Source organism: Lepus europaeus, chromosome 6, assembly GCF_033115175.1.
Source record: "Lepus europaeus isolate LE1 chromosome 6, mLepTim1.pri, whole genome shotgun sequence".
In the NCBI taxonomy this organism is placed as follows: domain Eukaryota; kingdom Metazoa; phylum Chordata; class Mammalia; order Lagomorpha; family Leporidae; genus Lepus; species Lepus europaeus.
In genome coordinates this window covers 87,012,804-87,037,515 of record NC_084832.1, presented here as the reverse complement: position 1 = coordinate 87,037,515, position 24,712 = coordinate 87,012,804, and the positions used below count along the sequence as shown (strand labels likewise).

Here is a 24,712-nt window from a genome sequence, read left to right as displayed (position 1 = left end):
CCGGCGCACCGCGCTGATCCGATGGCAGGAGCCAGGTGCTTCTCCTGGTCTCCCATGGGGTGCAGGGCCCAAGCACTTGGGCCATCCTCCACTGCACTCCCTGGCCACAGCAGAGAGCTGGCCTGGAAGAGGGGCAACCGGGACAGGATCGGTGCCCCGACTGGGACTAGAACCCTGTGTGCCGGCGCCGCAAGGCGGAGGATTAGCCTAGTGAGCCGCGGCGCCGGCTAAATAAATCTTTTTTTTTTTTTAAAAGAAAGAAAGAACTTTTAATGCTTTTGTGATCAAGAAAAAATAAATAGAAACTGTTTCTGTGCTCTCAGAGAGAATAAGAAATGAAGAAAAAATTTAAGTATTTGAAGACCTTTTAGGGTAAATTTCTCAATTAAAGACAAGTTAAGTCTGCACAACTGCTACCTCTCGCCTACACACACCTCCCAAGGCCTTCACAAACTTGGTTTCCTTTCTGCTGAGAATGACCTTGAACTCAGATCTCCACAGGACAAGTAACTTCTTTGGGCGAGCTGATTGCCAATCAGAGTGGATCTAAGCTCTAACATTCAGGCACCCAGAGGCTCCAAGTCTGCCTCATCCATGCAATTAATCCATCATTCTAAAGGGAAGTTTTGAACGGCTTTCAGCTTTCAGAACGATCCTCGACGTTCATTCATGTCTAGTAAACCGTGCCAGGCGCTGGGAGACAGAGGGCTCCTGTGTCCTGCCTGAATTGAGTGGGGACAATAGCAAACAGCGACGGGTTTCTGTGGGGCAGCTCATTTACTTCATCTGGTGCGGCACCCCGCATCTCCCCCGGAACAGCGACTCGAGGAGGGGGACACCTCCCCACCACCGCAAGCCGGGCCAAGTCCCAAAGGCACTGGAACACATCCTTTAAAAAAAAAAAAAAAAGTAAGAATCCGTATGACTGCCGGCCAAATTAAGTGTGTCTGACGGGAAGCAGGCCGGGGGCCGCTATTTATAGCAGCCTCTCGCCGGGCGCCGCGCCGCCACAGCACCGCGCTGTGAGGGCTCCTCCGCTGGGCCCTCTCTGGCTGGCCGGGGCACCCCGCTCGGCTGCCCTGGCCTTGGCCCGACCCGGCCATCCAGGTCCAGGGCCGGCGTCCCCCAAGCTGCCGCACGCTGCAGACCCAGGAGCCCGGACGTCCACGCGCCCCTACTAGAGGCGCGCGATGCCGGGGTCTAAGGCGCGCGAGAGGGGCCGGAGGGCGCACCTACACGCGGAGGGGGTCTCCCGAGGCAGGACAGCCAGGAGCCCGGGCTCTCAGCTCTTCCCACCCGAGGCGGTGGGAACGGCTCCGAAGGGTGTGGAGCGGCTGGGAGGAGGTCCCCCCCCCCCCCCGTCTCCACACCCTAGTGGCCGAACCCGTAGACCAGCGAGGGTGCGAAGTGCGGGGTGCAGGTGTGGGTGCGCAGTGGGGAAGTGGGTAGGAGTGCGAGGTGCGGCTGCGAGTGCAGGGTATGTGGACGCGTGCGGACTAAGGGTGCAGGTGCAGGCGCAGGTGCAGGTGCAGATGCATGTGCAGGTACGGGGTGGGGATGCCGCCGAGCGCAGGTGGGGACGCAGGTGCGTGGCGCGGCGAGCGCGGAATGGGGGCGCGCTGGCCCTGGCACCGCCCCCCGGGAGGCCTGGGACTGGGTCGCAGGGCGGCGGGGGCGTGGCGCGGCGGCCGGGGCTGCGGCGCCCCCGAGCGCAGCGTGCACTGGGGCGGCGGGGATGGCGGCCGGGGCTGGGAGGCCGGGCCCAGGCGCGGGGCGCACGCGTGAAGTTGCACCGCACGTGTAAAAAGAATTCTCCTTTTCAGAGCGGCCTGGAGCCCTGCTCGGGGAGGAGCGCGCCCGGGTCGCCGCCGCGGCAGAGCGGGGTAAGCGGGCTGGGGCGCCAGGGAGACCGGCGCCGGGCGGGGCACCAGGAGCCCGAAGGCGAGAGCGCGCACGTGTGCGGGTCGCAGATCCTAGCAATTCCTTCGGGGTTCTGGGCAAGGCTGTGGGAGCCGCAGGGCCAGACAGCGGGGCCGCCGGGCAAGTTCAGGATTCTTGCCCTTCCTTCTGTGCTCTCGGCGGAGAGCCCGTTCGCCTGGATGGAGGGCTCAAGTCTGCCTGGCAGCGATTTTCCTGGGGGTGTCCGCGCCCGGGGCTGCTCCAGCACTTCAGTCTTAAGGACTGTAGTGTAGCTGAACACTCTGGAGCGGACCGGGCAGCCGCGCGCTGCACCTGCACTGGGATTGCGTGCAAAGGAGATGGATTCGCCCACATTCTTTTAAGAAACTTTAAGTTTTGGGTTTTTATTTTCCGGCAGTACTTTAAGCTTAATTCCACGCTCTTGTTTGTTGGCCTGTATGCCGTGATGGTGTGTGTAAGTGTATAGAATTGACACGAGTGGAAAAACTCTAACTGGAGTTCTTGGAGGAGCCGGCGCCGCGCTAGGGAGCGGGCGGTAACCGGCTGTGTGCGCTCTGCCGCGGCCGCGCCAGTCGAGCGACAGATCTCGCCTCCTCGGTGAGAAGTGACTGGCCCGTGGCCCTGATACCCACGAGTTCAGAACGGGGGTGCTGAGGATGCGCGCCATCATTTCACGCGGGTCGCTGCGTGGGCAGAGAGACGTACCACAAAGCAAACGTTAGAGATTAAAGAGGAAAGGGGGGAGGGTGTGTGTTTATTTTCCAAATGTCCTCGTGTGCCAGGTAAACATCAGCTAATTTGGCACAAAGTCTACTGGCTCACCAGTTCGGTTCCCTTTGAGATAAGCGCGGGCCAAGGGCCGTGCACGTGTACAGTGTGGAGTAATTCACAAAACCGTACCGCTAGCAAATGAGAACGTGCTATGAGTGCGATCTAGGACGTGCGAACTGGCTGAAAACTCCTAAAATACTGGCAGCTAACAAATGTTCGTTGTTTGCCAATGAGAAAACAATTTTGGACACAATTTCCTTCTTACTTCCATTTTTTTAATCCTTGTGTTCTGTTTCCTTAGTCGTTATGTCTAGTTTTACATTCGATTTTTAAGTAGGTTTGTGCACTTGCCACAGCCGTCCTGTAAAGACTGCCCTTATCTGAACATGGACCTAGCACACAATAAGTAGGATGTACATGTTGTTAGGATGAGACATCAGCCGTTACATATGCTTATGCACATACGTGAATGATGAAGTCGGGTTTGTAATGAGCTAAGATATTGATATGGAAAGCAGAGGCCTGGAGGAGACGCGATTTGCCCGACCGAGATGGAGGTGAAGAGACTCAGCCAGACTCAGTTGCTTGCTGGGTGGAGAACAGTCAGTCTTCCTTCCTCCCTGTAGCCAGGCTGGGGAGCCTTTTTTTCTGCCAAGGGCCGTTTGGATATTTATAACATCATTCCCGGACTGCACAAAATTATCAACTAGAAAATGTATTGAGCTTGAGGACCAGGACCAGAGCAAATGATTTCCCAGGCTTGATCTGGGCCCCTGCTCTGCTGGCTCCTGGCTACCAGGGGACTTCAGAAAGTTCATGAAAATGCACGTTATGGAAAAAGCCTACATGGACTTCACGGGTTTTGCACCAACACAAAAGTGTATTAAAATATTTTGAATTCCACTTTCCCTCGGACTATTGCAAGTTCCCCGCAGTCTCACTGCTATCACTCTGTTTCAATTGCTCCCTTCCTCACAAGTCCGCCTCCCCCTGAGACTGCAGCTGAACCTCCTGGAGCTGAGGACCCAGTGTGGCTGCTGTGGTGCCTCCAGTGCACAGCAGAGTGCCACAGCCTAACCGGGCTCTGAGCTGTGTTTGCTGAGCCGGAGATGGTGGAAAACCCAGCACGTGCGGCCTCACCAGCACACAGTTCGGTCCATCAGGTGACAGGTGCTGTGATTTCAGGGCAAGCACCACCTAATAATGCAATTTAACCTCCACTTCCCTTCTTAAAGGGGCGGGATCCTTCCTTGTGGGAGCGAGCTTGGTCCTCTCCTGCTTGTTTGATTTTATGTCTCCTCCCCGCCTCCACAAACTTTTCTGGGCTCTCACATTTTGTCTTCTCTAATTTGAAGAATTCATGGTTTGCTTCAGATTTACTGTGAACAAACCCATGAAACTCATTCTAAAAATCACTCCTTTTTTTTTCCTTCAGCCCACCTGATTATCTTAATAAAGCATGGCTCATTTATCCATGAAATCCCATTTCCTGCTAGCTTCAAAATGAATCTATTATTCTGGAATGTAGACGAGATGTCCAGTTATACACTCCTCCATGGAGATCAAGATAGGAAAAGTGAGATTACATTTTTGCAGTAGAAATGATGATTTCTGCAAAACGTAGAAAATATTTTTTTTGACAGGCAGAGTGGACAGTGGGAGAGAGAGAGACAGAGAGAAAGGTCTTCCTTTTTGCCGTTGGTTCATCCTCCAATGGCCACTGCAGCCGGCGCATCGTGCTGATCCGAAGGCAGGAGCCAGGTGCTTCTCCTGGTCTCCCATGCAGGTGCAGGGCCCAAGGACCTGGGCCATCCTCCACTACACTCCCGGGCCACAGCAGAGAGCTGGCCTGGAAGAGGGGCAACCGGGACAAATCCGGCGCCCTGACCAGGACTAGAATCCGGGGTGCCGGTGCCAAGGCAGAGGATTAGCCTATTGAGCCACAGCGCTGGCCAGAAAATATTTTTAAAAATTTATTTATTTATTTGAAAGGCAGAGCTGCAAAGATGCAGGGGCAGTAAGAGAGAGAGGTCTTCCATCTGCTGGTTCACTCCCCAAATGGCCACAATGGCTGGAGCTGGACTGATGCGAAGCCAGGAGCCTCTTCAGGTCTCCCATGTGGGTGCAGGGGCCCAAGGACTTGGGCCATTTTCTACTGCTTTCCCAGGCCATAGCAGAGAGTTGAATTGGAAGTGGAGCATCCAGGACTCGAACCAGTGCCCTGGTGGGATGCCAGCACTGCAGACAGCAGTTTTACCGGCTACACCACAGTGCAGGCCCATCTGAGCAATTTTTATGAAAGATAAAAATGTTCCCTTTGGACACTTTGGACTGAAAAGAAAGAGTAAAAGCTTAAAAGGTGCTCCAACCCATGTGTCTCAGCATACAATGGGACTTCAAAAAGTTTTTGGAAAATGAGATTAAAAGATAAGTTTATTTTGGTGCAAAACATTTTGAAAGTCATGCATTCAGAAGTGTTTAGAAAGTTCCCAGAAGGGCTGGCGCCGCGGCTCAATAGGCTAATCCTCCGCCTTGCGGTGCCGGCACACCGGATTCTGTCCCAGTTGCCCCTCTTCCAGTCTAGCTCTCTGCTATGGCCCGGGAAGGCAGTGGAAGATGGCCCAAGTCCTTGGGCCCTGCACCCCATGGAAGACCAGGAGAAGCACCTGGCTCCTGGCCTCGGATCAGCGCAGTGCGCCGGCCACAGCACACCAGCCGCGGCGGCCATTGGAGGGTGAACCAACGGCAAAGGAAGACCTTTCTCTCTGTCTCTCTCTCTCACTGTCCACTCTGCCTGTCAAAAAAGAAAAAGAAAAAAGAAAGAAAGTTCCCAGAAGACACCCATGATGAAAAAATCGCGCACTTGCTGCATACAGCGTGTGAGAGCGCCTCACAGAGCAAGAGGCGGCCGTCACAATCAGTGCTGTCTACCAGTGCCTAAACCCACTGGAAATGGGAAGGGGAGGTGGACCGGGACGCCAAGGCCCGGGCTTTCTGGGCAGCTCCAGCACCGTGGGCTGTGCAGCGTGAGGAAGCCTTGAAACCCTCTCTGGCGCTCCATTTCATGGTCTAGGAGGATAAACCAGACCACTTCTGAGGTTCTCCCAGCTTTGAAATGCTATGATTTCACTTCTCCCTGGATAATGAGTGAGCTTCCTGAAGGATGTCGCTTGGCTTTGTGTAAGAAAATCACCTTTTAACTGGCCATCCTCTGTTTATGAGGTCAACACCCAACCCATCTTCAGAAAGCCTGACTCGTGTTGGGTCGATGTGAGCGAGCCTGCGCAGGTCTCGGCTGTGCTAAGGCACCCCTGTAATTGTCTCCACTGGATAAGCAGCCCTTGTCCCAAGTCCCCTCGGAAAGTAGGGGCCTCATCAGGGCCATCTTCCTGGAAGAGTCATGACTGTTTCTTTCCCCGTCATTCAGTTAGAAACTCAGCACTCAGGTTGAAGTAAGAACACCGAGTGTGCTGAACGAACACATCACCCCCACGTCTGACATGTGAGTGTGGCGCTTCAGCAATCCTGGCGGATTCCTTTGCAAATTTAATGCTGTCATTTGACAGCTGGCAGGGGACGCTAGGGGACTAGGCTCCAGGCAGTGGAGCCGGGGACCCCCAGCCGGCTGGCCGTGGAGGGCCCTGGAGCACCTGCCTGCGTGTCTTCCGTCCGTGGAGCTGCAGGAAGACCACCTGCTAATGTCCCCACGTAATGTCGCAGCGTGCCTGGGGAAATGGGGACTTCACTCAGGCCTGGGGGCGTGTTCATTTTATTCAATAGTTTCCGGAAGCACCGCGTCAGGTGTGTTTTCTAACTTGACCATCCTTGATTCTGAAGATGCTTGCTCTCCGTTGGCGCAGCTGTTTCCCTCAGTGTCAAGTGGAAGCTTTTAAGTCACACGAGAGGCCAAAAGAGAAAAACACTGGTGAGCTCTTCTCTTTGATGCGACATGAAAAGTATGTCCCAGGCTTACCTTCGTCACATAAAGACTGGGGGCAGGTGACTCTCCAGGTCCTCATAAATGGCTGAACCCCCACATGAAAGGGGAAATAGGCTGCTGATAATAAGAGCACGTAGGTGGCAGGAATTGTTACTAGTGCTTTCTGCTCATGCTTATTTCACAAGTAATGTGTGTGGGCAGGTTACGAATACAGTTTACAAACAGTCTTGTGTTTCTGGAGTTTTTTTTTTTTCCTTAAAATTAAAAATCGATAATCCTATCAGTGCTTTAGAACTAGTAATAAAAAATTACAAATTTCGTGATTTATAACAGTTGGTTCTGGATGAGGGTCATCTTTCCTGACAAAGCTGGAGAATACTGAAAAGTTAACTAGTAGAATCCATGCACTTTTAAATTAGAACTGAGAACTCCTGGAACCGTACAATTCCTAATGTTACACTCAGACAAAATGCCCTTAAGTTGTATATGTCCTTTTATAGTAATATGTGTAAACACTAAAGTTGGCATTATTTATTGAAAAGACCCACAGGTATATTTTGTAGGTTTTTTTCTATATATAATGAATGTAAAATTCATCGTTAAGACATTGGAAAAAAATAACAAACTAAACCATGATTCTTTATAAAGCATACCAAATTTGATTCTTTAAGAATTAAAGAAAAACTTCTAGCAATGTTAATATTCAAAAAGCCTCAAATAAGCAATGTTTAGAGCAAAACATAAGACTCTAACTACAAGTACCATACAGTTTCCAAACCATAAGAAAATGCCATGAATAATTTTGAATAAGTCTGAAACTTGAAATGGAAATAGTTTGACTGCTCGGTATTAATTGTTATGCTGTCTTGTTTGGGGAGGAAGGACAAGAACCAATTCTGTGCATCCTCAACACGTATGCAGATTTCTATGAGAATATTTTCTGTCCCAGGTTGGTTGCATTGTGGATGTAGCAGCCATAGGCATAGAGGCCCACTGTCCTGTCTTAAAAGTGAAAGATTGAAATAGGCAGGCAAAGGATGAAAGAAGGTGATGGAAAAACCGTCTCTCCACTAACTAAAGAGTTAACTAATAAGCCTATGTTTCATTGTACCAAAATCTGTGACTCTTTCAGGCCACAATGTCTTTTTGATATGTGGCAGATCAGCAATGACAAAAATTAGCATCTCAGCCACCACTGCCCCCATTAGCAAACGTTGCTAATTGGACATAGAACTCCTCCTGGCTGAGCCCACACGTGGCTATCACAATCCTTCTCACAGTGTTCCAGGAAATAGTGGTGGGGCACAGTGGGCTAAGCCACCATTCGACACTGGCATCCCATATCTGAGCGCTGGTTTAAGTCTCCACTACTCCACTTCCAATCCAGCTTCCTGCTAGTGCGGCTGGGAAAGCAGCAGAAGATGGCCCAGGTAGTTGGATTCCTGTACCCATTGTCGGCCCCTGGCTTCAGCCTGCCTTAGCTCTGGCTGCTGCTGCCATTTGGGGAATGAACCACACACTGTTTGGGGTGCTGATTCCCTTGTAGTCGTAACTGCAGCTGGCATCTGGTTTGTGGGGAAATGGAATAAACAATAAGCTTATTTTGGGGGCAAAATATGTTGCAATCCATGCACGTGGGGGGGTCTTCAAAAAATTCGCAGAAAGTGTGCATTATAAAAAAAAAAGGATGAATTTCCAAATTATTTTTGCACCAAAACAACCTTATTTTTTAACCCCACTTTCCTACAAACTTGCTTGTTAAAAGATCTGTTTATTTACTTGAAAGGCAAGAGAGAGATATACAGGGAAAGACGAGAGAGGGAGGGAGAGAGAGAGAGAGAGAGAGAGCGAGCTTTTATCCGCTGGTTCACTCCACAAATGGCCACAATGACTCGGTCTGGGCTAGGCTGAAGCCAGGAGCCAGGAACTCCATCTGGGTCTCCCACAGGGTGTCAGAGGCCCAGGGAAGTGGGTCATCGGCTGCTGCTTTCCCAGGTGCATTAGCAGGAAGCCGGATCAGAAGCAGAAGAGCTAGGATGAGAATTGGCACTCCAGTCGGGAACACCTGTGTCACAAGTGGTGGCTTAACCCACTGCGTCTCCATGCCAGCCTCTGTCCACGAACGTTTAGAAAAGCCCTAGCAGTCCTCATGATCGCCCTGCCCCTCCTCCGGTCTCCCCTTGCAGTAAAAGGCAGTCCCACTGCTTCAGTTTGGTCCCGAGCTCCAGCATCCTCCTGGGCCCCTCCTCGGCCCTCCCCACCCCAGCCCAGCGCATCCCACAGGCCCCGCCTCCAGCCTGGTGCAGGCTCAGCTGTCCCTCACCGTTGCATGCCATGCAGCAGGGCCGCTCACGGGATGCTCTGTGCCTGCCCACCGTTTCCCGCTAGAAGGTTCTGAACGCAGCACCTCGGCAGTCCTGGGAACATGCAGGTCCGTCGGTGCTGCTCTGCTGGGCGCCCCCAGGGCCGTCTCGTCACTCTGGAAGTCAGAGCCCACATGCTCGGCGCGTGTGCCGTGGCTGCCTCCCCGGCTCCCCTGCCTGGCTGAGATGCCGGGCCCTGTTCTCTCACTGTCCTGTGGGGACGCTGCCACCGAGCCCTTGCCTGCTTCGTGCCCGCATCCACACGCTCCCATCCGCCTCCGGCCTCTGCCTCTGGCTCCCTGCCCCAGAGAGCACGTGGTGCGTCTGAGAACCCTGACTTTGCTTGGTTCACGTCTTCCGCTAGGCCAGGGCCAGCCGCCCCCGGCCGGAGTTCTGTGGTTCAGTGTGGAGTCCTCGGCCTGGGAGAGCCCTGGCATGGGCGGCCTCATATGGCCTCACCCGAATGGCTGCATCTTCACCGTGGATGTGGAGCCCGGCTAGGGGTTGGGGGAACGAGGTGCAGGTGGAACCTGGCGTCGCTCATCCTCTCTGCTCATCAGACTCTCTTCTTCTCACGGGCCTGAGGCCTGCCCCCCGCCCCCAGTGTGACCTCCCTTTTGACCTCACTGGCAAGAGCCTTGTCAACACTTCCAAGAGCCTTTCCTCCCACGCCTGCCCTCTCACCTCCCTCCCCAGCCTGCCTCCTCCCCCCAGGCCTGGCCCCACTCTCTGCTGCCCGGAGTCCTGTCCTGAGAACTCCGTGGCCTCCACGCCCTGAGCCTTCTTCCACCTGTGTGTGATTCTATCCTTACCGTTCTAGGTCCATCAAAACAAGTGTACCTCTGTTCACCCCGCAAATGGCCTCTCCCTGTTCCCTGGAAGAGCCCAGAGGCCTTGTCTTCACTCCAGGGAGCCTGAGGGAGTGTTGAGCTGTCAGTCACTCCTGCTTCGAAGACCTCTCTGGTGGTGGCAGATGTGCAAGGGGGCTCCCCGGGTGTGTGTGGGTTGCTTTTCACTGCCAAGCCCCTCCCAGGTCGCTGCACACCTGCCAACCCCACATTGTCTTTAGAAGCTGCAGGAGTTCACTGGCCATGTCCCTTAGGGTAGGTCCCGAGCTATTTATTTATTTGAAAGGCAGAGTTACAGAGAGAGGGAGAGACGTAGAGAGATCTTCTACCTGCTGGTTCATTTCCCAAATGGCTTTAACAGCCAGGTCTGGGCCAGGCTGAAACCAGGAGCCTAGAACTCCTTCCTGGTCCCCAACATGGGTGCAGGGGCCCAAGCACTTGGACCATCCTCTGCTGCTTTCCCACGCCATTGGCAGGGAGCTAGGTTGGAAATGGAGCAGCCGGGACTTGAACGAGCGCCCTTACGGGATGCTGGCACCGCAGGCGGTGGCTTTACCCACTGCACCACAATGCCCGCCCCAAAGGTAGAAAGTTCTAAACTAACTTTGCCATGCTACTGAGAGGAAAAGGATGCTGACAAAAAGTGAAATGTAATAAGAAGTGGAACAAATAACTTTTCAGAGCACAAATTCCAAGAAGCTAATAAAAGCCTAACCTTGTGACTTGTCCAGCTTTAACCCGAGGCGGTTGCGGGGCTGTGGGGACTTGGCTCCATTTCAGTCCCTTCCCCCACGTGGCTGTCAGACCCTCCCCGAGGCACACGCAGGAGTCACGGGCCGTCTCCCTGCATTGCTGTTCTTCTGTCGCTTGTGCACTTTGTCAGCTTCTGGGAGGGGAGAAGCTGCGGCTGCAGACCCCTCCCGGCCTCTGGTGTCCCCCCACCCCCCACCCCAGCTGCTCGCCAGGACCTCCAGCCATGACTTCCAACACAGACCCACCGCCCTGAAACCAGAGCCTCCGCCTTCGCTCCCAGTCTCATCCCAGCACAGCCCCAGCATTTCCCAGGGGGGCCAGCCTAGAGCTGGCAGCTTATGGTTAAGACCCCACATCCTGCTCAGTCTTTGCCTGCAGTGTCTGGTCCCTTTCTGTCCCTGCCACCCAGCCCATGGCCTTCAACACTCACCCCCGAGCTGCCACACTGCCCCTGGGCCCCTCTGCTTCCATGCGCCCTCACACCTCTCCCCTCTCAAAACTGTTTCTCAGCTGGCTGGTTCACCTGGACCGCAAATGTCTGCTGTGTGCCAAGCGTGGCCAAAGCCTGCTTCTGCCGCTCCCAAAGCAGCCTGCCGAAGTGACTGCGTTCTCACCCGAAACCCCTGCTCCCCTCTCCATGGGGATTTCTCTCTCCTTTCCAAAGCCACAGCTAATCCCAGCGCCTATCCTACTCTGCACAAAGCCTGCCCTGGCTACCTGTGTTAATATTAATAACCTTTGCTCTGGAATCCCTGTGCATACAAGCGAGGGCACTTCCCAGAGTTCATGGGAAATGGAATTGAAAGGTACATTTAGGGGCAGGCATTGTGACCCAGAGGCCAAGCCACTACTTGAGATGCCCACATCTCCTATCAGAGTGCCAGTTCCAGGACCAGCTGCTCCACTTCCAATCCAGCTTCCTGCTAATGCACCTGGGAAAGCAGTGGAAGATGGCCCAAGGGCTTGGGTCCTAGGTTTTTGTGGGAGACCTACATGGAGTTCCTCTCTCTCTCTCTCTCTCTCTCTCTGTTTCTCCCTATGTGTGTGTGTGTGACTTATAAAGTTTATGGAGTGTAAAACATTTCTGAAAGTCATGCATATGTTCAAAAAATTCATGGGAAATACTTGTTATAAAAATCTATGCATGGATGTCGAAATTTTTTGCACCAAATTAAACTTTTCTTTTGATTCCATTTTTCCACAAGCTTTTTGACATGCCCTCATGTCTATTATGTAGCTTCCTTTTTTAAAAAAAGATTTATTTGAAAGGCAGAGTTACAGAGAGAAAGGAAGAGACAGACAGAGGGGGAGATCTTCCAACTAACGTCACTAGGCAATGTCCTCCTCCTAGGGGACCAGTGTTGCACCTGCAGCCTGTCATGGGAACATTGCGGTGCAGTGTGTGACTGCCTCTAAAACGCGTGTGGCATTCTGTCGTAGACCACGTGTTCCTCATAACGTCAGGGAGGCCTGCCCTGAGCTCTCCCAGTCCCCGATGAGCACCGGGCATTCCTTCACTCGGCCCTGTGTGCTCGTCCCGCTCCATGGCAGCCCCGGTGGATTCTGGAGTCCCTCAGTGCCCGTTCTCGGTACTAACCCCTCCTAGCAGAGTGTCACTGTGCCCAGTATGGTTCGCACCTGCTGATGTGGCCATGGGACGTGACTGCAAAGTGATACCGCCGTCTCGGTCTCCCTGGCCCACAGGGAACGTGTCCCAGCTTCCCCAGTGGGTGCCTGAAACCGCAGACAGCACTGAAGCCTGTCTGCAAAGCCTGGTTTTCCCTGCACCTGTGTATGTCCCTGTGAAAGTGTTCTTTGTGAATCGGCCACAGAGAGAGACCAAGAGCTGTAAGTGCCCTGTTCTCAGGAACACCACTGCTAGCATTTCAATGGCATCTCTCCTTCCTCCATGTGGGGGGGTCGGTGTGTGTACAGCACCTGGTATCACACTTTTGTCCTTTATCACTATAGCCTATTTCACTGATGTTCTTAAAATCATATTTAATGGCCACTTTATATTTTAGTAGATCTGAAAGCACTGTGGCTTTTCATGCATGCCTGGCCTTATTCTGTAAAGAATGTAAGGTAGTGTATCCGTTAGCAATTATTTTGTCTGAGACAGAAACGCTCAAGTGAACAACAGGTTCCCCCGCCCCTCACATAGGAAGTCTGGAGGTAGCTGATGGGGTTAACTCAGCAGCTCCACAACATCAAAGCAGATGGCTTAGGAATTTGTTGACCATTCTCTCATGCATACTGACTCACATCTGCAAAGAGGCTGCCCAATGTCAGTCATCACATCTGGACTCAGGATGGAAAGAAGCAGGAAAGGACAGCACAAGTAGCATCTGCCCTTCTCTTAGAAGACCAAAGCTTCCCAGAAGTTCCCTAGCTGCCTTGCTCACTTTTCTGGCACATAACAAAATACCAGAGACTGAGTAACTTACAAAAACAGAAGCCTGTTCAACTCGGGCTTCTAGAGGTGTGGAAGTCTGAGAGCATCTAGGGGGGAGGGGGGAGAGCCCTCCTGCTGCATCGCCACTTGGTGGAGGACACGGCAAGACAGAGCCAGAGTGTCATCTCAGGTCTCCCGCTCTCCTGGTAACACCACTAACCATCTCACCTGACCCGAACTAACGCCCAGTGGCCTAACTCAATTCACGAGTGAATTTGAGGATGGAGTTCTCGACAAGTGAACTCTGGACACACATCCAAACTGTGGCCCCAGCAGACTTCTTAGACCTCACTGGACCAAACTGCCCTTCATGTCACCTCCAGCCCGGGGGGAGAGGGGCGGGGGCAGCAAGCATGTCCCTGCCCTGTCACAGCAGGGCAGGCCAGCAGGAAGAGGTGACCGTGGAGCTGGGCTGGCCAAACTGCCACGTCAGCTGTGGACAGCTGGCCCCACTGTGACTGGTCAGCCATCAGCCTTCAGTGGACATTCCTGTCACTTGTAACTTTACAGTAAACCACGTGCATCCATTCATCCGAACCTTGCATTGCTTCCTTAGTGTGATGTCCTGGTGGAATTCAAAGTCAAAGGTAATGGTTCCATGTATACATCTTACACATGCTGTTGGCCTTCTTTCCGTAAATACCTCACCCACAGTGCCTTACCTTGCAAAGTGTGTGTCCATTGTGGACACACTCCTGGTGGTCCCACCTCTGGGACTTGGCGAGCTGTGGCCATTGCCAGAGCACAGGCAAAGCCTCTGGGTGGCAGCATGGCGGCATTCCCATAGGTTTCACTCAGAGATCAGAGTGCATGTTCAAGGTCGAATATTTGAGTATTTTGAGCTCTTGGTCCTAAAGTGTCTGGAGAGAGCCAGGCTGGCACAGAGGAGCCGAAAGAGGCTGCAGGCAATGCCCATGTCCCCGTCCAGTGACTTTACTAGCTGAATAAGTGATGGTTCTCAGCAGGTGCACAGTGGGCATTTCGGGGAGACAATTCTTCACTGTGGGGTCTCCCCAAGCACTGCAGAATATATTTTTTAAAATATTTATTTATTTTAGAAGCAGAGCTACAAAGAGAAGCAGAGACAGGGAGAGAAAGGTCTTCCATTCTCTGGTTCACTGCCCAGGTGGCTGCAACAGCCAGAGTTGTACTGATCCAAAGCCAGGAGCCAGGAGCCAGGAGCTTCTTCCGGGTCTCCCACATGGGTGCTGGGGCCCAAGGACTTGGGCCATCCATCTTGTACTGCTTTCCCAGGCCACAGCAGAGAGCTGGATCAGAAGAAGAGGATCTGGGACTTGAACTGGCGCCCATTTGGGATGCTGGCACCCACAGGTAGAGGCTTAGCCCATTATGCCACAGCGCCGGCCCCAGAATATTTTGCCTCCCTGAATCTCCAGGGAAATGCCAACAGTACAGTCCTTTTGTGACAAGTAGAAAATTCCCCTTGCTCTCTGTGCTGGGTGCAGCTGGCCTTGTGAGGGGTAGAAACCCTCCTGGCCCCTGGACCATGGAGCAGGGGGAGAGGCTGCAGCAGCCAGGTGGTCTCCAGACCACATGCCATGCATGTCCTGGGACAGCCAGGGGAGAGGTCACCTGTGGGAGGATGGAGGGAACCTCCTGGAACAGAGAGGTCCCAGGCCATGGTGAGGAGCAAGAGAGAGCCCAGGGCACTCGTTAGGCCTGAGTGGGCTGTCCTTGAGGGTAATGCAGAGACAATGAGAGGTGGACAGGACAAACCCTGGATTGCATGGCGAGTTTTAGGTTGGAGAAGCAGCATGGGCAAAGGCATAGAGGTAGCTTGAAGGATGGAAGCAGCTCCATGTGCCCAGTGCTGGGACCAACACTGATGGACCTTGCCTGCCGTGCGCGGGTTTTGTCCTGTGCGGTGTGTTAGATCTCCTGCAGACTTCAGGGAGTGGAGGTGGTCTCAGGGCAGAGATGCCATTGGGGGACCTTGGTGGTAGTCGGAGGGTGGAGATGAGTGCTCACACCAAGCCCAGTGAAGAGTCAGAACTGATGGGAGTGGGCATCGTGGTGCTGTGGGTTAAGCTGCTATGTGGGATCCCTGCATCTCATATTGGAGTGCCTGGGATCGACTCCCACATCCAGTTTCCTGTGAATGCACCATAGAGGCGCAAGTACTCGAGTCTCTGCCCTCGTGTGGGAGACTCAGATGGAGTTCCTGGTTCCTGACTTTGGCCTGGTCCAGATCTGGCTATTTGTGCATTTAGGGAGAGAACTAGTGGTTGGAAGTGCTCCCTCTAATAAGTATGAATAAATAAGCTTGGAGAAGCAGGAGGCAACCTAGAAGGGTTCCCTGACTTCCTTCACCAAGAGGAGTGGGCTGTTTCACGTCCAGTCATTACATTCCTAAAGTATAACGTCTCACCTTCTAAGAACACGCGGAAGGATGCCAATCGCAGCATGGGACAAGGAGCCAGGTAAGATACGTGAATAGTAAGCTTTCTCTACAGATCTCAAATGACCAAAGCGAAAGTTGCAGTTTTATTCTAAAAGAGGGTTAACATTTTATCTGCTTCTTTAGATTTTCTAACAAGTGTTGTTTGGTTTTATTTGCCTTGCAACTCATTCATAAAAAAACCGTATTTCAAAAAAAATTTTTTAATTCACAGTTGGTTCCACTGAAGATCTGGCCATACTCTCACAGCTTAGACAGCTTTCCAGGCTGCAGAGAGTGGTGGTAACAATATCATAACACCTTCCAGCTCCTGTTCCCAGTGTCTGGCCTGCAGCCTGGGCCCTGCCCACACCAGGCATCCTCTTTGAGCCCAGTGCCCTCGGGCACTCCAACCCAGCTGGGCCCTAGCAGGGCAAAGCCCTGCAGCCTGTTCCTTTGCTGAACTGTGTAGGTTAACCAGCCTTAGCAGGCCCCAGTGTGCCTGGCTGGAGCCTTGGTCACCCAGGGCACCACCTTGGGCCCCCAGCACCTCTTCGATTCCACCATGCCCACATCCACCACCCATGCGGCTTTGTCCGGGTGTTCCATTTGGGCTTTTGTGAGGGCACCTGATAGGTGATGGGTGGGATTTTAGGTTGGATGTGAATTGACATTGAATCGCACAGCAAGATGTATCCATTCTAGTCCCATTCTGTTGGTGACATGGAGAAGGTCCCGCTTTGATACTGGTGCAGTCAACCCTGGCATCCATTGGTAGTTTCAGAACCTAGACACTTGCCTCCTGTGTACCTTAAAGCATCCGACTCAGAATGTACACCGGAAATGACAAGCACCCGAATCCTGTTGTTAGGGGACAGTGACAAGCAGCCCGTCTGTGCGTGTTCAGTAGGGATGGAGTTTTTGTTTGTCAGTTTCCCACAGAACCCTTTTGGATCCGCGGTCCACGGGATGGGAGGGCTGGCTGAGCGTGAACACACAGGGCCGCATGCAGGGTCCTGAGCCGGCCTGCCCACGGCAAAGCACTGTCCCCACCGCAGGCCGCCCTTGCGTGTTAACCACAGTGTGTTCCCTCGCAGGTTAGGAATCTGGAGCAATGGGCGACTGGAGCTTTCTGGGGAGACTACTCGAGAACGCGCAGGAGCACTCTACGGTCATCGGCAAGGTCTGGCTGACGGTGCTGTTCATCTTCCGCATCCTGGTGCTGGGCGCCGCGGCCGAGGAGGTGTGGGGTGATGAGCAGTCCGACTTCACCTGCAACACCCAGCAGCCCGGTTGCGAGAACGTGTGCTACGACCGCGCCTTCCCCATCTCGCACATCCGCTTCTGGGCGCTGCAGATTATCTTCGTGTCCACGCCCACCCTCATCTACCTGGGCCACGTGCTGCACATCGTGCGCATGGAAGAGAAGAAGAAAGAGAGGGAGGAGGAGCAGCTGAGAAGGGACAACCCGCACCACGGCGCCGCGGAGGTCTGCGTGCCCGCCGGCCACCAGGAGCCCCTGGGCTCGCCGGGCACGCAGGACAAGCCCGCTGCCCCGGTGCGGGACGACCGCGGCAAGGTGCGCATCGCGGGCGCGCTGCTGCGGACCTACGTCTTCAACATCATCTTCAAGACGCTGTTCGAGGTGGGCTTCATCGCCGGCCAGTACTTCCTGTACGGCTTTAAGCTGCAGCCGCTCTACCGCTGCGACCGCTGGCCCTGCCCCAACACCGTGGACTGCTTCATCTCCCGGCCCACGGAGAAGACCATCTTCATCATCTTCATGCTGGCCGTGGCCTGCGCGTCCCTCGTGCTCAACATGCTAGAGATCTACCACCTGGGCTGGAAGAAGCTGAAGCAGGGCGTGACCAACCACCTGGGCCCGGACCCCTGCGAGGTCAGGCTGGGCGCCGACGAGCCCCCTCCACCGCTCGCGGAGCGCCCCGGGCCGCCCCCCGTCGCCATCGGCTTCCCGCCCAGCTACGCGCACGCCGCCGCGCTCCCGCAAGGACCGGCGCGGGCCTCGCCGCCCGCCGCGGGCCTGAGCGCGGCGGCCGCGGCCGAGGAGCGCAGCAAGGGCCAGGCCCTGCCCACGCCCGAGCAGAACTGGGCCCCCACGCCAGCGGCCGAGGGGCAGCCGTCGTCCAGAAAGGCATCGCCGGCCGCGTCCAGCGCCGCCGCCCCGAGCCCCGCGGGCAGCAGCGCCAGCAGCCAGCCGCCGCGTCCCGAGGCCGGGCCGGGGGGCTCGGCTCCCCTGCTGCTGGGGGACGCGAGCGGCAGCGGCTCGGAGGAGGTGCCCTTGGGGGCGACGCCGGACGAGGAGGAGCCGGCCGTGACCACCGCGGCCGAGATGCACGCGCCGCCCTTGTTCGAGGCGGACGGGGGCAGGTGCAGCAAAGCCAGCGGCGGTCGGGCCAGACCGAGTGACTTGGCCATCTAGGGATGGTCTCTCCAAGACAGCTTTGTAACCACCTTGTTCTAGGCACCAAAGTACCAGTTCGAATCGGCAGGTAGACTGCCCGAAAGGTGAGAGCGCCCCGGCGTCCCCGGCGGACGGAGGCACCGGGCTCCCGGGTTTAGTGCTTTGCTGTTCTTGACGCTGTGAATTCCCCTGGGGGTGACGCCGACGCCGGTGGGCGCGGAGCTCTGCGGCCCCTGTAGGTAGCTGGGGAGGGGGGTGGCGGCGTCAGCGGCCCCTCCAGCCCCGGGGGCCATCAGGTTCTCCATTCCTGAGCTCTCCGGAGCCTCTGCGCAGCCCCGGGGGGACGCAGACGCACTTAGCTCTATCTCTGTTTGATACTTTTAACTTAGAGTTGAATTTCATTTGGGCTGTTGGCCAAACTGCACTAAAAAAAGATTGAGAGCGAGGCCACGGAGTGTCATTTGAGTTTCTGAAATCGCATGTGAAGGCCAGGCTATCAGGCTGCAGGCTTCATGACAGGTGACAAAGAGCAGGCACCCTGCAGAGGCCGAGGCCGCGGAGGGTGCTGGGTAGGAGGCAGGTGGCCGGGCAGCACACTCGGGGTGGTTTTTAAGCGGCTGCGCGAGTTGACATGACAGTGTGTCCGGTGTGCCTTAGGTATTTATTTTTTAAATATTTTGTGCTTTGATGTGAATGGTACCGGTGTGCCCATTTTCTCCCCCAGTTTTGGAAGAAATAATAATAATAATAATAATAAAAAGTCCAGAATACTTATTTATCCTAATACACACCAGCAACGAGTTCGGGCTTTTTTTTTTTTTTTTGAATAAGAAATTTTTCGATTTCATGAGCCAGCAAATTACTATAAGAAGGTACTACTATCTATGTGAAAAGTGGGGAGGGGGGATTTAAGTGCATTTCAAATACTTGAAGTTGTGAAGTTTTTGAATGAGAGATCAAAAGGTAGCTACTCTTGCCAGGAAAATTTATGCAGAGAAACCAATGATGATCTACACTTTAACAACAACAACAACAAATGCAAAAGAAATGCTTCAAGTTTCCTCGGCTTTCTTTGTGGGTAGCTTGTTTGCTTTCTAAAGTGTAAATAAAAGTGTCTGGGTTTTACTCCTGTGTCAGACCGTGTGCTCATTGTGCGTCCTGTTTTCAGTCCACACGAGCCCCCCTGACAGGAAGCTGTGGCTGTGTGTGGGTGTGGCTAGAATGTTCTGTGGGGCACACACACACTGCTCGATAAGAAACAGTGGTAAGGTTGGTCCTGTTTCTACTCACACTTTTTCACCTCCGACTTCCACGGAGGGTTGTTCACCAGATTCAGCAAAAGGCCATGAACTTTCCCATTTAATTCATGTCTTTCTGTGAATTAAGTTCGTGGTGACTCATCTGTGGCCACACTCAACAACATACTTCCTGTTTTATTTTTTAACCATTACGAATTTGAATAGAAAGAAAACACCAGTCTTCTGAATAATAATAAAATAAAACCTTTCTCTATAACAAGATATTCCACAAAAAGTGGGGAGAGTTATAAACCATTTCTATGGACTTGAGACAGTCATATGGTTAACATGGCCCATGTAGTTTATCATGTCTCAATTTTTGGAACATTGTAACCTTCACTGGTTTTGTCCTGCATAGTAAAATAGCTCATTCATCAATGTATATATTCTGTGCATAAGCTTATGCCATTCTTACCACAGGGCACTATTTTCTGGCTGGAATATAATTTTATGGTAATTTTGTTTTCCCCAGAAACCTTTTATTTAAGGTCTTCAAAGTTCTGAGTTTCATAGTGATAGTGATTCTTCCCACCATACCCACCCTCCCTCCTGTTTTATGTCCTGAGGGGTGGTCCACCAACACCCTGATGAAAAGAATGCCACTTCCAGTGCTCAGATTCGTGTGTGAGTGGATCTGGGTCCAGGGAAATGCTTTGGTAGTGCCTTCTGCTTGCTGCGGGATGCCTTGGCCAGTCACCTAGGCTGGAACGACACAAACATTCCACACATATCCCAGCAGTCGTTCTCAACCAGGTTGAGAGCAAGAGAATTGAGCTCCTGGGAACATTATTTGAGTGACTCATCTTGATTCTGGCTGCAGGCACGGAACTTGTAACTTCTCTTGGAACTTAACTCTTCATGTGCAGCGGATGCTTTAGCTCAGGGCAGCAGGACTTCGTTCCCCTGAGTGAGGCCCGGCATTAACAATCCTAGCGTGAAAAGCATCCTGAAAAGCTTTGGTCGTTTTAGAAAATGTCACGGCTGTCATCACGGAGCTCAGGTCCTTGCCTTTCACAGAGTGGAAGTGAACACTTACCTAGTTCTTTACGTCCTACCATAACAAATATGAGGAAGAAGGAGAAGCCTCTTGCTTAGCCATAATTGATTTTGGGAGGGGTAGAGAAAGAGTGAGAACTAAAATTCTATTTAGTTTTTACCTTTTTAAGTTGATTTTAGGAGTGAGCAGTCTGGACCAGTTGTTAAGCTGATAGTTGGGATGCCTGAATCCAACATCAGTGCTTGGATTTAAGTCCTGGCTCTGCTCCGGACTCTCACTTCCTGCGAATGTGGATCCCTGTCACCCACATGGGGAGACTCGGATTGAGTTTCCAGCTCCCAGCTTCAGCCTGGCCCAGCCCCAGCTGTTGCAGGCTTGTTGGAGCTCTTTGTCTGTATCTGTCTCTGTCTTTCTCTACCTCTGTCTGGGTCTGTCTCTGTCTTTCTCTGCCTCTTAATCAATAAATTTAAAACATTGAATTTTATTCACCGTATGTTCCTGCAAATACCAGTAGTATGCAATTGACCAGATTCTAGTCGGCTCCTATGTTGCACAGACAGGAGTGTAAAATGAGATTCACTATTTGAAAACCAGCAATTGAAGACGTGAAATTACATAGTAGGACAGTGCCACGATCTGATCTCAATCCAGGTCGGGTGGAGGCGTATCTTGCATCCTGCAGCTATGAGAGGTATCCGTGATCCTGAAGGTACGGTTGCTTCCCCTGCCAATGTGGAATGGCCCACTATTGAACCAATCACTTTAAGCATTGAAATATGTAATAAAAATAGAAGTTGCCTCTCCCTGTGGGCAAGAATCCAGACATACTCTTTCTAGTGTGTTAATTATTTGGAAATTTCACTGAAATGACTTTTCTCTTGATTTAAAACTTGTTTTAAAACTCAGCATCCCCACGATCTGCAGTGTGCAGTGCCGGCACTCCTTCCATCCCTGGTGTGAGAAGTGCGACACCTGCCGGCCCCAGCACAGTCTACAATAGTGGTCAAAGTAGAGCTGGAGTCTCATGGACCCACATCTATTTCTAAAAATTCTAAAACATTTTGTATATTAACACTCACTTTCTACTCTCTAAGCTTTATTCTAAGGGTTTTTTCCCTTAAAATTGACCAAAAATGGGAGGCTGGGGCTGTGGCATAGCGAGTAAAGCCTCTGCCTGCGACATCGGCATTCCATGTGAGCTCCCGTTCAAGTCCCAGCTGCTTCACTTCTGATCCAGTTCCCTGCTAATGCGCCTGGGAAAGCAGTAGAAGATGGCCCAAGTGCTTGCGCCCCTGCACCCACATGGGAGACCAGGAAGAAGCTCCTGGCTCCTGGCTTCAGTCTGGCCAAGCCCTAGCTGTTGTGGCCATTTGGGGAGTGAATCAGCAGATGGAAGACCTCTCTCTCTCTCTCTCTCTCTCTCACTCACTCATTCTCATGTGTGTGTGTCTATCTCTCTCTTTATCTCTCTGTAACTGTGCCTTTCAAATAAATAAAAATAAATCTTAAAAGATGTGAGAAAGAAACTCTTAAGTTTAAAAAGGAGAGATAAAGGGCAAAACTGCATATTTCTGATAGAGCCCAGCTTTCTTTGATCTGGACAAGCAAGTGGAGAGGTCATAGTATTCACATACAAAATACCTAAAACGAGATCTCTGAATATAATTTAAACATCGCTTTATGAAAAGCTAACCTTGGAGTGAGTATTTGTCCCCATGCTTGAACTGCCTTGGTTCTGTCCCTGGCTCCAGCTCCGGACTCCAGCTCCTGCTATGAGGCAGCAGGTGGATTCAAGTGCTTGGGTCCCTGTCATTCTTGTGGGAAGCAGATTGAGTTCCTGGCTCCCAGCTTCATCCTGGCCCAAGTAAATAAATTTGTAAACATTAACCTAGCAGGGGGGACAGTGTTGTGGCACAGTGGGTTAAGCTGCCTCCTGCAATGCCGGCATCCTATATGGGTGCTGGTTTGAGTCCTGACTGCTCTGCTTCCAATCCAGCTCCCTGCTAATGCACCTGGGAAAGCAGCAGAAGATGGCCCAAGTCCTTGGGCCCCTGTACCCATGTGGAAAACCCGGATGAAGCTCCTGACTCCTGGCTTCAGCCTGACCCAGCCCTGGCCATTGCTGCCATTTGGGGAGTGAACCAGCAGATGGAAGAACTCTCTCTTTCCCTCTCTTGCATTCACTCTCACTCTCATTCTCACTCTCACTCTCACTCTTTGTGTCTCTCCCTATCTGTCTGTAACTCTGATTTTCAAATAAATAATTAAATCTTTTTAAAAAATTCTTCCAAGGCTGCTTCTAGAAAGTATTCTGTTTGCCCACAGTCCTGCCAAGCTGCAGAGCCCTGCAGAGCCAGAGATCTCCTTCCTTGAGGGAGGCTCGAACTGATGGCTCCAGGGAAGGCTATGTTGCACATACATTTTTTTGCACAGTGTATCTTTGCTTTTGTGACGCTCTGGGCAGTACCTAGAATGCACTCATTTTCAGTTTTGATCAGACACTTGACACTGTCCTTGCTTTATAAACCCATATAGGACATAATTTTCAGGGACACAGTAAAGCAAAAACAAAGCAGCCAGAGGCTTTGAAGGCTTCCAGAAAGCACAACTTTCAAAATTCCGCCCCCAGACGAGGGTCTGGCACAGTGACTAAAACACAGTTTGGAGCACCCGCATCCCACGTTCAAGTGCCTGGGCTCAAGCCCTAGCTCTGCTGCAGGTTCCTAGCTCTGCTACCTGGGAGGTAGCAGGTAATGGCTCAAGTACTTGGGTTCTGCTATCCACCCACAAAGGTGACCCAGATAGAGTTCTGAGCTCTCAGCGTGGGCCTGGCCCCACCCTAGCCATAGTGGGTATTTGGAAAGTGAACTATGGACAATCTCTCATCTCTCCTCAAATAAATAAATATTAAAAACAGCTCCATCAAACACGGTAAGTGAGATTTCCCCTTATTCCAGACCATTAAGTACATAGCATCTGGATGCCCCAACACTCCTAGACAAGGTATATGTACCCCAAGCATCCCCCAGAGAGCCATCTTCATGGGCACATAAATCTGAGAAATCTCCAAGGAAAAGAGGGCGAGGGGAGGGAGGAGGCTCCTCATGTGGTGGCTTTGGGTGTGGCTGCCACCCAGTGGGGCCTTGCAGAGGGGACAAGGTGAACAGAAAGGTACAGTGCAGTCCATGGGCCCAGTGACCCCAGCTGGAGCCGCAAAACCAGACTGGCAGCCTCATGCGCACCAGCAGGTCATCGTGGTACCTTGTCACTCACATAGTCCTTTCCATGAGAAGACAGGGCCCAGTGCCAATCCCGAAGGACAGGCAGTTCCATGCTGGCGTTCAGACATGGTCTCTGGGGTCCCAGAGGCGGCACCACATTCTCCACCCCTCCTCTTCAGCTGTGCAACTTTGGGGAAGTTACTGAACTTCCTTGACATCATAGAAGAGTTTTCCTACCTGAACAATGGAGCAACTGAGACTACTTTGCATAGTGCCTGACCCATGGTGCCGCTTAACAAACCCACACCTTTGTGTACATGAAATAAAAAGAATCTGCAAGCTGGCCAAAATGTCTGTGGGCCAACAGATTTTTATGTTATTACCTTTATTTTAAAACAAAAAACGTTTTTGACATACGATGGAATATTACGCAGCTTACAACAGAAGGGAATTCTGACACATGCTATGGCGTGGACCTGCACTGGGGACCTGATGCTAAGAGAACTGAACCAGCCACAGAAGGACAGCAATGTGTGGCTCCACCTACAGCAGGCCCCGAGAGCAGTCAGATGCACAGGGAGCGGAAGCGGGGTGGAGGTGGCCAAGGGAATGAGAGGGAAGGGCGTGAGGTTCAATGGGGCCCATGAGTTTGCTAAATAAAAAAAAAAAAAAAAAAAGGAAACACACACACACATGCTTTGCTCAGTTTCCAGGGAAACAGCCCACACACCTGCCATGTCGCCGAGGCAGAACCTGGAGCACCATGAGTCTCAGCCACTGCCACCTATCAAGACCGAAAATCATGTCAGCGGGTTGCCAGTAGCAGGGAGGGTGGAGTTAGCATCCCAAGCCACCGCCGGTGACACCAGCATTCCATGTGCACACCAGTTCAAGTCCCAGCTGCTCCACTTCTGATCAGCTCCCCAGTGATGCATCTGGGAAAGCAGCAGAAGATGGCCTAAATACTTGGGCCTGTGCTATGCATGTGGGAGACCCAGAAGAAGCTCCTGGCTCCTGGCTTCAGCCTGGCCATGCTCCCACCATTATGGCCATTTGGAGCTGATGAAAGATCTTTGTCTCTCTCTCCCCACCTCCTTCTCCTCCCACTCACACTCTAACTCTGCCTTTCAAACAAATCGATCTTTTTTAAGAAGGGAGGGTGATAACGTATTTGCTGCATTTTCTGATTTTGAAGCCTGTCCAATCATAAAATGGATATTTAAACATCCTAAGACTGGCTGGTGCCACGGCTCACTTGGCTAATCCTCCACCTGTGGCGCTGGCACTCCGGGTTCTAGTCCTGGTTGCTCCTCTTCCAGTCCAGCT

At 52.5% G+C, this 24,712-nt stretch overlaps 1 protein-coding gene across 1 annotated transcript; it reads left to right on the top strand.

The window, feature by feature from the left end:
• The first annotated feature begins 1,814 nt into the window (after nucleotides 1-1,814).
• On the top strand, nucleotides 1,815-17,888 carry GJA3 (gap junction protein alpha 3). The gene is made up of 2 exons (XM_062195400.1): nucleotides 1,815-1,883; nucleotides 16,546-17,888. Exon 2 carries the CDS (start codon nucleotides 16,563-16,565, stop codon nucleotides 17,886-17,888), a length of 1,326 nt encoding a protein of 441 aa, XP_062051384.1. The 5' UTR covers nucleotides 1,815-1,883; nucleotides 16,546-16,562.
• The last annotated feature ends 6,824 nt before the right edge of the window (nucleotides 17,889-24,712 follow it).